General features: G+C 38.6%; 2 protein-coding genes across 6 annotated transcripts in view; one reads left to right on the plus strand and one right to left on the minus strand.

The window, feature by feature from the left end:
• The window catches only part of LOC126252933 (centromere protein I-like), a 370,827-nt gene that overhangs the window by 105,712 nt on the left and 251,601 nt on the right, over positions 1 to 13,514 (plus strand). For all 3 annotated transcript variants that reach the window (XM_049953938.1, XM_049953931.1, XM_049953948.1), the window contains exon 6: positions 10,622 to 10,811. In XM_049953938.1, the coding sequence (XP_049809895.1) occupies positions 10,622 to 10,811 (190 nt within the window). The remainder of the gene's footprint in view (positions 1 to 10,621; positions 10,812 to 13,514) is intronic.
• LOC126252954 (uncharacterized) overlaps positions 1 to 13,514 on the minus strand; it is an 80,806-nt gene that overhangs the window by 10,849 nt on the left and 56,443 nt on the right. Inside the window, exon 1 of one of the 3 annotated variants that reach the window (XM_049953971.1) lies at positions 6,041 to 6,151. The exons of the other annotated variants lie outside the window; for them this stretch is intronic. Coding sequence (XP_049809928.1) covers positions 6,041 to 6,120 — 80 coding nt within the window. The 5' untranslated portion in view covers positions 6,121 to 6,151. Of the gene's footprint in view, positions 1 to 6,040; positions 6,152 to 13,514 lie in introns of those variants that run through there. 3 annotated transcript variants of the gene reach the window in all.

Below are 13,514 nucleotides of genomic sequence, written 5' to 3' on the forward strand. Positions count from 1 at the left end.
TTTGTCGAACTTCGTTCGTGACTTGCCAGTCACACCTTTATTTACACTGATGGCTCCAAAACTGATGATGGTGTCGGCTGTGCCTTTCTCGTCGGGGCCGCCACCTTTAAATACGGGCTCCTCAACCAGTGTTCCAGCTTTACGGCCGAGCTTTTTGCTCTCCATCAGGCCGTTCAGTATGCCCGCTGCCACCGCCATTCATCGTATGTACTCTGCTCTGATTCACTCAGTGCTCTTCAGAGCCTTGGAGCTCCATATCCGGTCCATCCCTTGGTGCAACGGATCCAGCAGTCCCTCCATTCTTTCGCTGAGGGTGGCCCTCCTGTCAGCTTTCGTGGGTTCCCGGCCATGTAGGAGTGCCTGGGAATGAGGCTGCTGATGCTGCAGCCAAGGCTGCAGTCCTCCTGCCTCGGCCAGCCTCCCATTGTGTCCCGTCATCTGACGTTAGTGGGGTTGTTTGTAAGAGGCTTGTGTCCTTGTGGTGGGATACTTGGTCCTCACTTCAAGGAAACACAATCCGGGCAGTAAAACTGTTCCCAACTGCTTGGACAACCTCCTCCCGACCATCTCGGCGAGAAGAGGTGCTTCTGACCAGGTTGCGGATTGGGCATTGCTGGTTTAGCCACCGCTACCTGCTCTCCGGTGACCCAGCCCCGCAGTGCCCTTGTGGTCATGCATCAACAGTGCACCATGTTTTATTGTCGTGTCCCCATTTTAGTCAATCTCGTGTTGTCCTGTCTCTGCCATCTACTTTACAGGATATTTTAGCGGATGACGCTCGAGCAGCTGCTCGTGTTCTTCGTTTCATTACTTTGACTGGATTGTCCAAAGACATCTCACTCTTTCACTTATTTTATCTGCATCTTTGTAAAAACTTTCTGGTGTCCCCCCCCCCCTCCCCCCTGAGTTTTACTAGATTCTATGTGCTCTAACAATTGTGACTGGGCGCTAATGACCTCAGTAGTTGAGCACCCTTAAACCCCTTCATTAACAATGAGTAGAAATTATCAAAAGCAGTTGAGTTTTTGGCCAGGCAACAGTGTTAAGATACTGTGACATTTCACAGAGTGTCAAACTTGTCATAGTCTTTGCCAGAAGAATATGCATATGACACTTGTGAAAATATCACAGTATTTTAACACTACCATCTGGCTAGAAGCAAGAGAGCTTTTCTCTGTAGCATACACGAGGAAAGTTTACATTTAGGTAAATGAAATCTGCCATGAAAGACTTAAAGGTTGGTTGGAAGAAAAGCTGCTAGAAAGATGCAGGTAAATCATGTCCAGAGTCATGTTGAACCATTCAAACAGCAAAAAAATGAAGGTGCTATTCACACTTTTATAGGCTGAACATTGTAATAATGATATTAGAAAAAGGATACCAGCAATATAAGGAAAGCATAGATTGCTACTTTCAATAAAGATGGCATGTTAAGTTGCGGACAGGCACAAAGAAAAGCCACTTCCATATTAGCTTTTGGCCAAAGCCTTTGTTAGAAAAGGAAACACACACACACACACACACACACACACACACACACACACACACACACACACACACATTCACACAAGGAAACACACTTAATGTGTGTGTGTGTGTGTGTGTGTGTGTGTGTGTGTGTGTGTGTGTGTGTTCCCTTTCCTGACAAAGGCTTTAGCTGAAAGCTAATGTGTGCCTGCCTGTAACTTAATGTGTCATCTTTGTAGTAAGTACCAATCTACCTTCCCCTTTTAATGTTTATATTCCAACCTATAGTTTCCATTGTTACGAATAGGATAGATAGCTACTCACTGTAAAGACGCTTGCTTGCGTGAATGTGCATGTGTCTTCTCTGCTGAAGATGGCTTTGGTCATAACCTACACTCTGTAACAGACCTTCCGTTTTGCCTGTCTGCAACTCAATGGTTCATCTTTACAGTGAATAACAATCTATCCTTTTCCTAACAGTGTAGATACTCCAATCTGGAGTTTCCATTGTTTGAATACTGTAATAAATGTGTCAAGATCTTTGTACATTGAGGTCACATGTGATTACAAATATTGATATTGATATTGATCTTCTTAATCCAATGATTAGAGTTTTATGAGGTAAAAAAAAACCTGATCTTTTATCCAAGGAGAAGAGTAACAAATGATATTCTGAAGTTATTTGTTTACAAGAACTTGGGGAGTATTTATTGCTGATAACTGCTACCCGGTACTCTAAAAATCTAGTGAGGTTTGTAGATTAATCTGTGTAAATAAAGTCTTACTGTCTGTTCACAGTGTGAACTGTATGAGAACTGCAGTGTGGTCATTGTTTCTTCATATTCATAGGTATAGGTTCACATTTTTATGGGTAATAGACTCATGAAGGAAGCAGCTCACTGTGCTTCAGCTCATAATGTTTTCATTTAATGTGCTAATACTGCACAGAGAGAATTTTGCTATCCAAGTGTGTTTGATTGTTTAAAATATCTTTCAAAGGAGCTAAACAATGGAAAATCTGGAATTCAAAAACATTATGAAAGGGATAGATCTCAGAATACAGAAAAGGTACTGAGTGGCAGACAGGCACACTGAAAAGAGACTGGTAGATATTATTTAGCTATCAGATTAAGTCCTTCGGGCTAATGTAACAAAGAAAATAATCACTTATTGATAAAATCTTGTTGTTGTTGTTGTTGTTGTTGTTGTTGTTGTGGTCTTGTCCTGAAACTGGTTTGATGCAGCTCTCCATGCTACTCTATCCTGTGCAAGCTCCTTCATCTCCCAGTACCTACTGCAGCCTCCATCCTTCTGAATCTGCTTAGTGCATCCATCTCTTGGTCTCCCTCTACGATTTTTTCCCTCCACACTGCCCTCCAATGCTAAATTTGTGAGCCCTTGATGCCTCAGAACATGTCCTACCAACCGGTCCCTTCTTCTTGTCAAGTTGTGCCACAAATTCCTCTTCTCCCCAATTCTATTCAATACCTCCTCATTAGTTATGTGATCTACCCATCTAATCTTCAGCATTCTTCTGTAGCACCACATTTCAAAAGCTTCTATTCTGTTCTTGTCTAAACTATTTATGGTCCGTATTTCACTTCCATACATGGCTACACTCCATACGACGCCCTGGCACCTAAATCAATACTCGATGTTAACAAATTTCTCTTCTTCAGAAATGCTTTCCTTGCCATTGCCAGTCTACATTTTATATCTTCTCTACTTCGACCATCATCAGTTATTTTGCTCCCCAAATAGCAAAACTCCTTTACTACTTTAAGTGTCTCATTTCCTAATCTAATTCCCTCAGCATCACCCAACTTAATTCGATTACATTCTATTATCCTCTGTTTGTTTTTTTTTATGTTCATCTTATATTCTCGTTTCAAGACACTGTCCATTCCATTAAACTGCTCTTCCAAGTCCTTTGCTGTCTCTGACAGAATTACAATGTCATCGGCGAACCTCAAAGTTTTTATTTCTTTTCCATGGACTTTAATACCTACTCCAAATTTTTCTTTTGTTTCCTTTACTGCTTGCTCAATATACAGATTGAATAACATCAGGGATAGGCTACAACCCTGTCTCACTCCCTTCCCAACCAATTCTTCCCTTTCATGTCCCTCGACTCCTATAACTGCCATCTGGTTTCTGTACAAATTGTAAATAGCCTTTCGCTCCCTGTATTTTACCCCTGCCACCCTTAGAATTTGAAAGACAGTATTCCAGTCAACATTGCCAAAAGCTTTCTCTAAGTCTACAAATGCCAGAAACATAGGTTTGCCTTTCCTTAATCTTTCTTCTAAGATAAGTTGTAAGGTCAGTATTGCCTCACGTGTTCCACCATTTTTACGGAATCCAAACTGATCTTCCCCGAGGTCGGCTTCTACCAGTTTTTCCATTCGTCTGTAAAGAATTCGCATTAGTATTTTGCAGCTGTGACTTATTAAACTGATAGTTCGGTAATTTTCACATCTGTCAACACCTGCTTTCTTTGGGATTGGAATTATTATATTCTTGAAGTCTGATGGTGTTTCGCCTGTCTCATACATCTTGCTCACCAGATGGTAGAGTTTTGTCAGGACTGGTTCTCCCAAGGCCGTCAGTAGTTCTAATGGAATGTTGTCTAATCCCGGGGCCTTGTTTCAACTCAGGTCTTTCAGTGTTCTGTCAAACTCTTCACGCAGTATCGTATCTCCCATTTCATCTTCATCTACATCCTATTCCATTTCCATAATATTGTCCTCAAGTACATCGCCCATGTATAGCCCCTCTATATACTCCTACCACCTTTCTGCTTTCCCTTCTTTGCTTAGAACTGGGTTTCCATCTGAGCTCTTGATATTTTCCTGTAGGCTGTATCTATCTTAGTGAGATAAGCCTCTACATCCTTACATTTGTCCTCTAGCCATGCCTGCTTAGCCATTTTGCACTTCCTGTTGATCTCATTTTTGAGACGTTTGTATTCCTTTTTGCCTGCTTCATTTACTGCATTTTTATATTTTCTCCTTTCATCAATTAAATTCAATATTTCTTCTGTTACCGAAGGATTTCTACTAGCCCTCGTCTTTTTACCTATTTTATCCTCTGCTACCTTCACTACTTCATCCATCAAAGCTACCCATTCTTCTTCTACTGTATTTCTTTCCCCCATTGTTGTCAATCGTTAGCTAATGCTCTTCCTGAAGCTCTCTACAACCTCTGGTTTAGTCAGTTTATCCAGGTCCCATCTCCTTAAATTCCCACCTTTTTGCAGTTTCTTCAGTTATAATCTACAGTTCATAACCAATAGATTGTGGTCAGAGTCCACATCTGCCCCTGGAAATGTCCTACAATTTAAAACCTGGTTTCTAAATCTCTGTCTTACCATTATATAATCTATCTGATACCTTCTAGTATCTCCAGGATTCTTCCATGTATACAACCTTCTTTCATGATTCTTGAACCAAGTGTTAGCTATGATTAAGTTATGCTCTGTGCAAAATTCTACCAGATGGCTTCGTGTTTAATTTCTTAACCCCAATCCATATTCACCTACTATGTTTCCTTCTCTCCTTTTTCCTACTGTCGAATTCCAGTCACCCATGACTATTAAATTTTCATCTCCCTTCACTACCTGAATAATTTCTTTTATCTCATCATACATTTCTTCAATTTCTTCATCATCTGCAGAGCTAGTTGGCATATAAACTTGTACTACTGTAGTAGGCATGGGCTTTGTGTCTATCTTGGCCACAATAATGCGTTCACTATGCTGTTTGTAGTAGCTTACCCGCACTCCTATTTTTTTATTCATTATTAAACCTACTCCTGCATTACCCCTATTTGATTTTGTATTTATAACCCTGTATTCACCTGACCAAAAGTCTTGGTCCTCCTGCCACCGAACTTCACTAATTCCCACGATATCTAACTTCAACCTATCCATTTCCTTTTTTAAATTTTCTAACCTACCTGCCCGATTAACGGATCTGACATTCAACGCTCCGATCTGTAGAACGCCAGTTTTCTTTCTGCTGATAACGACGTCCTGTTGAGTAGTCCCCGCCCGGAGATCCGAACGGGGGACTATTTTACCTCCGGAATATTTTACCCAAGACGACGTCATCATCATTTAACCATACAGAAAGCTGCATGCCCTCCGGAAAAATTACGGCTGTAGTTTCCCCATGCTTTCAGCCGTTCACAGTACCAGCACAGCAAGGCCGTTTTGGTTAGTGTTACGAGGCCAGATCAGTCAATCATCCAGACTGTTGCCCCTGCAACTACTGAAAAGGCTGCTGACCCTCTTCAGGAACCACACGTTTGTCTGGCCTCTCAACAGATACTCCTGCATTGTGGTTGTACCTACAGTACGGCCATCTGTATCGCTGAGGCTCGCAAGCCTCCCCACCAACGGCAAGGTCCATGGATCATTAGGAGAAGATTGATAATATAATGTAAATGGATAGATCATCTTTATCTATCAATTTAAAGAATAAGTCCTTAGTCAGATGTAGAAAAAAGAAAAAGAAACAAAAACAAAAAATACACATGTTCAAACACGCATATGGCCATTGCCTATGCTTACCATACGTCTGGTTGTAGTGTTGAGAATCTTGGTTTTTTAGTGCTGTCCACATTTTTAAACATTATCTTCTGGCCATGCATCTCTCGGATGATCTCAGCACCTACACTGACGTCAGTGGGAAGACACAGCTACTGGTTGTATCACTACTTTTCACTTAATCATTTGACATCACAGGGGCGGCAATGGGCTTACATTGTTTTTGTGTGTGTTTTAGGTCATTTTATCTCAATTATCCTTCCTAATGATGGGCAATAGAGTGTATGTGTTTAATGTTAACCTGCAACAGGAAAGCAAGCGTTTGAAGTTGTATAATGACTGCAACAATGAACATGTTTGGTGCACACTAACTACTGGAAAATTTTCGGTTGCGCGTGTAGGAGGGGTTGATATTAAAGACTGATGCATCACGTAATTATATTTCTGAAGTGGTCGGGTTTGCAATGTGTTTGCCTGGGACATTTGTTCCAGTTGAGACAGCCTTTTCAATTAAGGGAAACATTTTGTCTGCAGAAGCAGGTAGACTATCGGTATCTACTGTTAAACATGTGCCGAATGTTAAAATTAATTCAGAATTTTCTTGTTGTGAATTTTATGGTATAATTAAAAATTAAAACAAGTGAACCATTTTTGAACAAATTCATGTCTAGTGAAAACTGCAACTGAATAAATAAAGCTTAATGTTTCAGTAACCTGTATGACTTTTATCATAGTTATGTGTCCCGTGTTGCACCCGAAAAAATATATTGTTATATCATGGGTTGGACCCAAAAAATGTGGTAATACATTCTGGGTTGTACTCAAAAACATATGGTAACATATGTTGGGTTGGATCCAAAATGTTGTGGTACGTCCTGGGTTGCACCCAAATGCGGGTTAGGGATTGAGTTTATATGCTCAATCAACTTCTTTTTTTCCATTACATTGGCCACCTTGAAACTACTTTTACATGATTTCCTCATTTGTCTATGCACATATTAAACCGGTTAGACGAAGGTAACATTCCAATGTCAGGAATAACATCCTACCACTGAAACAAATATCAGATACTCAAGGAGCCAAGCCAAATTCAAGTGCAAATTATAATTACTGGTATGATGATACCAGCTTCTAGGATAGGGAAGGGGGGAAAGAAAATGAGTTTTAAGAGAGATTGGTGCACACACACTCAGTTTGAGAAAACAGATGAACAGGAGTCAGATTTTAGCATACAGCCTCCATTTAAACATTGTTTAACAGAAAGTAATCAGAAACTGCCAGTTCATCTTCGCCAAAGCAGTTACAATCCCATTAGTATGCAGTATCAGTTATCTTTATTACACCAGAACATTCTGGGACTTAGAAATAAAGTTGATGAACTACTCATTTGTATCGATGAAATGAATTCATCTAACCAAATTGACATAATCTGCCTCTCTGAACATAAAGTGACCACTGGTATAGATATGTTAGACATTTCAGGATTTAAGCTAGCCTCCTACTTCTGCAGAGTAGATATGGATGGAGGAAGAGTTGTCACATTTATTAAAAACTACCATAAATTCAAGAACATTGACATTAATAAATTCTGTTTAGAGCAGCATCTAGAAGCATGTGCAGCAGAAGTAGAATTCCATAACAGATCCTATGTAATAGTAACTATTTACCGAGCACCTGCAGGAAATTATAATCTATTCATAAGTCATCTAGAAGCTCTTTTGGGTTATTTAATAGGAAAAAAAAAGAAATTTTGATTGCTGGTGACTTTAATACAGATTTTCTAATGCAATCTTCCAGTAAACATTTACTGCAGTCGGTAATGTTGTCTTTCAATCCGACTCACACTGTAAACTTTCCAACTAGGATCACTAAATCCTCAAGGACAACCATTGATAACATTTTTATAGACAAATCAAGGGAACAAAATCATATTATAAAACCTGTAATAAATGGACTATCAGATCATGACATGCAGCTCCTTGTTTTAGATGTAAATTCTAAGCAGATTATCAAGACTGCTAAATCTGAGTACAGAGGAGTAGTCAGTCAACCAAAAATTGAGTATCTTAGAAAACTGCTCGAAGATATGAACTGGAAAGATGTTTATAGTGCTCATGACATGAATGAAAAATATAACACATTCGTGAACAATGTCAGTACCATGTTTGAAAACAGTTTTCCTCTAAAAGTAACTCAAATTAAACCCGAAGTCTACAATAAAACCATGGATTACACAAGGAATAAAGATTTCCTGTAAGACAAAAAGGAAAATGTATCTGTCGACCAAGAATAGCTCCAATGCTGATGATTTAGCTAAATACAAAGAATACTGTAAAATATTAAATGAAGTAATTCAGACATATAAACAAATGCTCTATGAGAAGAAGATAGCAATGTCAGGGAACAAAATAAAAACAATATGGGATACAGTTAAAGAGGAGACTGGTAGAACCAGAAAGGACAGGAGCAAATAGCATTAAGGGTAGATGACACATTAGTAACCGATGGGCATAGTGTGGCAAATCTATTTAACAAGTACTTTATATCTGTTACTGATAGAATGGGATTGTCAGGATCAGACAAATATCTGCAACTAGCCTTTACAAATAGCTTCAGGTACATGAATATATCGCTCACTTCACCAAAAGAAATAACTTCCATAATAAAATCTTTAAAAACAAAGCATTCTAGTGGTTACAATGAAATATCAACAACGTTAATTAAGGCATGTTCTTGTGAGTTTAGTACAATTCCAAGTTACTTGTGTAACCAGTCAATTATAACAGGGACATTTCCTGACTGGCTAAAATATGTAGATGTTAAGCCTCTATTCAAGAAAGGGGATAAAGAGATACCATCAATCTACAGACCAATTTCACTTTTGCCATCATTCTCAAAAATTTTAGAAAAATTAATGTGCAGGCAGCTTTTCATCCATCTGACCACAAATAACATATTATCAAGAACACAGTTTGGGTTTCTGAAGGGTTCTGATATCGAGAAGGCTATTTACACCTACAGTGAAAGTGTACTTAATTCTTAAATAACAGATTACAAGCAGCAGGTATTTTCTGTGATTTGTCAAAGGTATTTGATTGTGTGAACCACAACATCCTTTTAAATAAATTAGAATTCTATGGCGTCACGGGCAGTGCTGCAAAATGGTTCAAGTCATACCTCACTAACAGGAAACAAAGGGTGTCAGTGCAAGGGACTAGTGAATTAAGTCATCAGTCATCATCAGAATGGGAAGAAATTACATGTGGTGCCCCACAGGGATCCATCTTAGGGCCATTGCTTTTTCTTGTGTACATTAATGATCTCTCATCAGTTACACTGCCAGAAGCAGAGTTCATTTTGTTTGCAGATGACACAAGTATTGCAATAAATAGTATGTCGAGTGTAGTTCTAGAAAGATCTGCTGGTGGTATTTTCATGGATATTAATAAATGGTTTAAAGCCAACTCACTGACATTAAACTTCGAAAAGACTCACTATATGCAATTCAGAACCTGTAAGAGGTTTCCACCCAGCATATGCATAAAGTATGAAGAAGAGCAGATAGAAGAGGTTGACAGTCTTAAATTCCTTGGGTTACAACTTGATAATAAATTCAGTTGGGAGGAGCACACCACAGAACTGCAGAAACGCGTTAACAAATCTATATTTGCAATTCGAGTGTTAGCAGACATAGGCGACATAAAAATTAAAAAGCTTGCATACTTTGCCTACTTTCATTCCATAATGTCATATGGTATAATATTTTGGGGTAACTCTTCAAGTCAAACAAAAGTTTTTTGAGTCTAAAAGCATGTAATACATATTATTTGTGGAGTAAATTCACAGATGTCCTGTAGAAACCTCTTCAAAGAACTGTGTATACTAACTACTGCCTCTCAGTATATTTACTCTTTCATGAAATTTGTCCTAAATAATATATCTCTTTTTTCCAACAAACAGCTCAGTTCATACATACAATACCAGGAACAAAAATGATCTACACAAGGAATTAAAAGCACTTACTTTAGTTCAAAAAGGGGTCCACTACTCAGGAACACTCATCTTCAATAATTTGCCAGCAAACACAAAAAATTTAGCTACAAATAAAAATTAGTTTACAAGGAGCCTGAAAGACTTAGTAGGGGCCAACTCCTCCTACTCCACTGACAAATTTTTTAATAGAAACAAATGATGTATTGTATATACTCATACAAGTAGTATTGTTATTTCAGCTTAAAAAAATGATGTATTGTATATACTCATACTATTAGTATTGTTATTTCAGCTTAAAAAAAAAAGTTGACATCTTCCACACCCACAAGGATCTCTTCAGCATGGATCTATGGAACAAAAAACTAATCTAATGTAATCTCCCTTCACTCTCTTCAATCCTCCACCATCACTCCATCCCCTTGCCCCATTTTTCCATCACCCATCCCACCTCTCTCCTACCTTAAACAACCTGTCTCTGTCCTTCACGCTTCTTGTCCTTCCTTTCCCCCCTCACACCTCCACCTCTGCTGCTATCTCCCCCCCCACCCCCCACCCTCTGTGTATGTTATTGTATTTGTGTCTGTCTGCCTAATTCAGTGTCGTTGTTTACAGCTTATTTAAGTCTTTTCGTCCAGAACTTATACCAGAACGTGTTTCAACTGTAAATATACATACAGCCTTTGGAAGAATACCTGCTACGCTGTCAGAGGCTGTAAATAAGCGTATTAGTATACACAGAGCAGGTGTTGCAGACCCAAGGAAAGGAGTTAATCATCAAACAATTGCAGAACATGTCACACTGGTATCTTTGGCTTTTAATATCAGTTTTTAGAATTATTTGACCATTGGTTTTACTAGTAGTATTAGGAATAATAATAATAATGTTTTGTTCAGCGTCAAATGGTTTTTGCGTAAACCCAAAAGTGGCATATGGTACAATTTTTAGATACGTTGCAAATTCATTTTTCTGACTGTGCAATGAATTTAGAATTACTTTTCTCTTTACATAAATAATATTTCCCTGATTGTTGAATATTGGAAGTGTGTTATATATTTTTTGTTATAAACACAATGTAAGAGGGAGAATTTCTACTTAATATTCCACAGAAAATATAAAAGAAATAAAAAGAGGGTGAAATGTTAAGTTAGTATTGTGCAATTTATCTTCTATTTACATGACCCCTTTTTTGCATTAAATAATAATGTTCTTCAGTGATGTAAAAAGAATTACTGATAAGTAGTTTCATTTATACACAACTTTTAGGTAACCTCTGTTACTGTTATTCAGTAGTCACAGGCTCCATTTCTAGTCGTGTTGCAGTGTATACAAAGTGAATTCAGTGCTGGCATGAACAGAAATGGAGCCTATGACCTCTGAAAGGTGGTACCACGGATTACCCCAAAAGTTATGCATGCTTGCCTTATTTATTGACATAAATCAAACTGGTTTTGGTGTGACCTTCCAAAACACATATTCAGAATAGTAATAAGTTTTGACTGTTTGCAGTAATTTGTAGTTGCAATTGATAAAAGTTATTGCCAACGTTAAACTAAAATATTCACATTGAAAATTGCAACTTCAAAATTGGAAGACTTAAAGCGCACTGAGCAATACATTTGATAATCTAATTCCTCCAGGCAATGAACTCTTTCCACACAGTGTTATGTTGGTCTAGATCATACTGTATGAGTGGCTGCAGTGTTCTAACCGACAGAATTATTTTTAAATTCTTCACATTCCTCCTTAAGTACAAATACTGGTTTTAGGGAATGAACTGTGGTAAGACTCCTTAGGTTGAGTCCAACAGAGTATTTTAACTGCTGTTTCTGCTGCAGGATCAGTAACCTGTGTAAGTTACCTTGAACTCCATATTTCTATTCCCTAATTAATACTTCTGAATAATTTGAAGGGTGACACATGGTCTTTCATGCAACAGAGTCTTTACAGCACCTACCTAACGTATTTATTGCAAATACACTCTTCGATTAGTTTCTTTTTCTTTTTTTTCAATGAATTTTTATGAATGTCCCATTTAGGGGTATTAGAAAAAAATTACACTATACAAAAATTAAGTGATATGGAAGTATAGCCCCAAACAACAAACTTTGAAGGATTGTAGAGGCTGTCATGAGCCACAAATTGAGGATAGCAATCCGTGTCCAGAAATGTCATACAACGCTGCCACATAGTGTCAAAGTTATAGGAGCTGGTGCATACCCTTTGGCAGTAAATGTGACTTTGTACGCTGACAGGCTGTAGGTGGAAAGTCTCGCAACATTGTTTTTCAGTGATTGCAAATTATTGCCAGTAGAGAAGATGGAACTAACTGTTACATAGACAGACCTTGTCTTGTAGGAATATGATGCTCTGTTGCCTCAGTAGATGACAGTTCTGGGTACATCCACTGTTTATTTTTCTCCAATATACAGAAAAACACCGGAGCTTTTAGAAGACTCCTGTAGATAAATGAGCTTTGAATGGAAACCTGTGTCCGAAACCGCTGAGGCAACATAGCACCACATTCATGTGTTATGCAGCAGCAGGCTCCATCTTCTCCACTGGTGATTGTGGCAGTCACTTGCAATCATTGACCAACAAGCAACATTGTGACATGTTCTGCTCATGGTCCTTTTGTGAACAAAGTTATGTTTGCTGCCAAAGGAGTGACTCAGCGGCAGGTGCTGGCCTGGTGCCTATAATGTCAGTGCCCTGTAGTGTCATTAGCTGACATTTCCAGACACAGATTCCTATCCTCAAATTATCCTCACAACACCTCAAATTCTGTCTGTATCATTTTGTAGTACATGGTATAAACACTAGTCTTTTCCCCATGACTTCACCAGCATGTGTGTTCGACACATGTACTGAACACACCTCCTCCTCCACCACATCCTCCCATTTCTATCTTTCCTAACAGAACACCACATCACTGCTGGTATTGAAGTGGTCCCTATTCCCAACTATGTTTTGGCAACGTCTTATTGCAGGAACTATATGGACAAAGGAGGAGTAGCTGTATATGTAAAAAACAATGTCTTGTTCACGGCAATAGATGTACAAAGATTCTGCTTTGAGCTACATTTTGAAGTATGTGCTATAGAGGTGCCAGACACTGTCTCCAGATTAACAGTTGTGGCGGTTTACAGGGCACCATCTGGTAATTTTAAAGTGTTTGTTAAACAATTAGATACTCTTTTGTTGTACTTAAGTAGAAAAAATAGGGGCATGGTAGTTGTTGGGGATTTTAACATAGATTTCTTGGTTAATTCTCCCTGCAAGGTGGAGTTTGAAAATCTCATGTGCATGTACAACCTTGTTCCCGTGGTTAGCTCGCCCACCAGAACCACAACCTCTTCCAGTACTCTCATTGATAACGTTTTTGTTGATCAGAGTAAAGTCAACCATATTAATATTGCAATGGTTATAAATGGTCTGTCTGACCATGACGGACAACGAGTTACTTTCAACAGCTTGGGAATTCCTCTGAGTGACACCTCACTTAGA

Source organism: Schistocerca nitens, chromosome 1 (genome assembly GCF_023898315.1).
Source record: "Schistocerca nitens isolate TAMUIC-IGC-003100 chromosome 1, iqSchNite1.1, whole genome shotgun sequence".
Classification (NCBI taxonomy): domain Eukaryota; kingdom Metazoa; phylum Arthropoda; class Insecta; order Orthoptera; family Acrididae; genus Schistocerca; species Schistocerca nitens.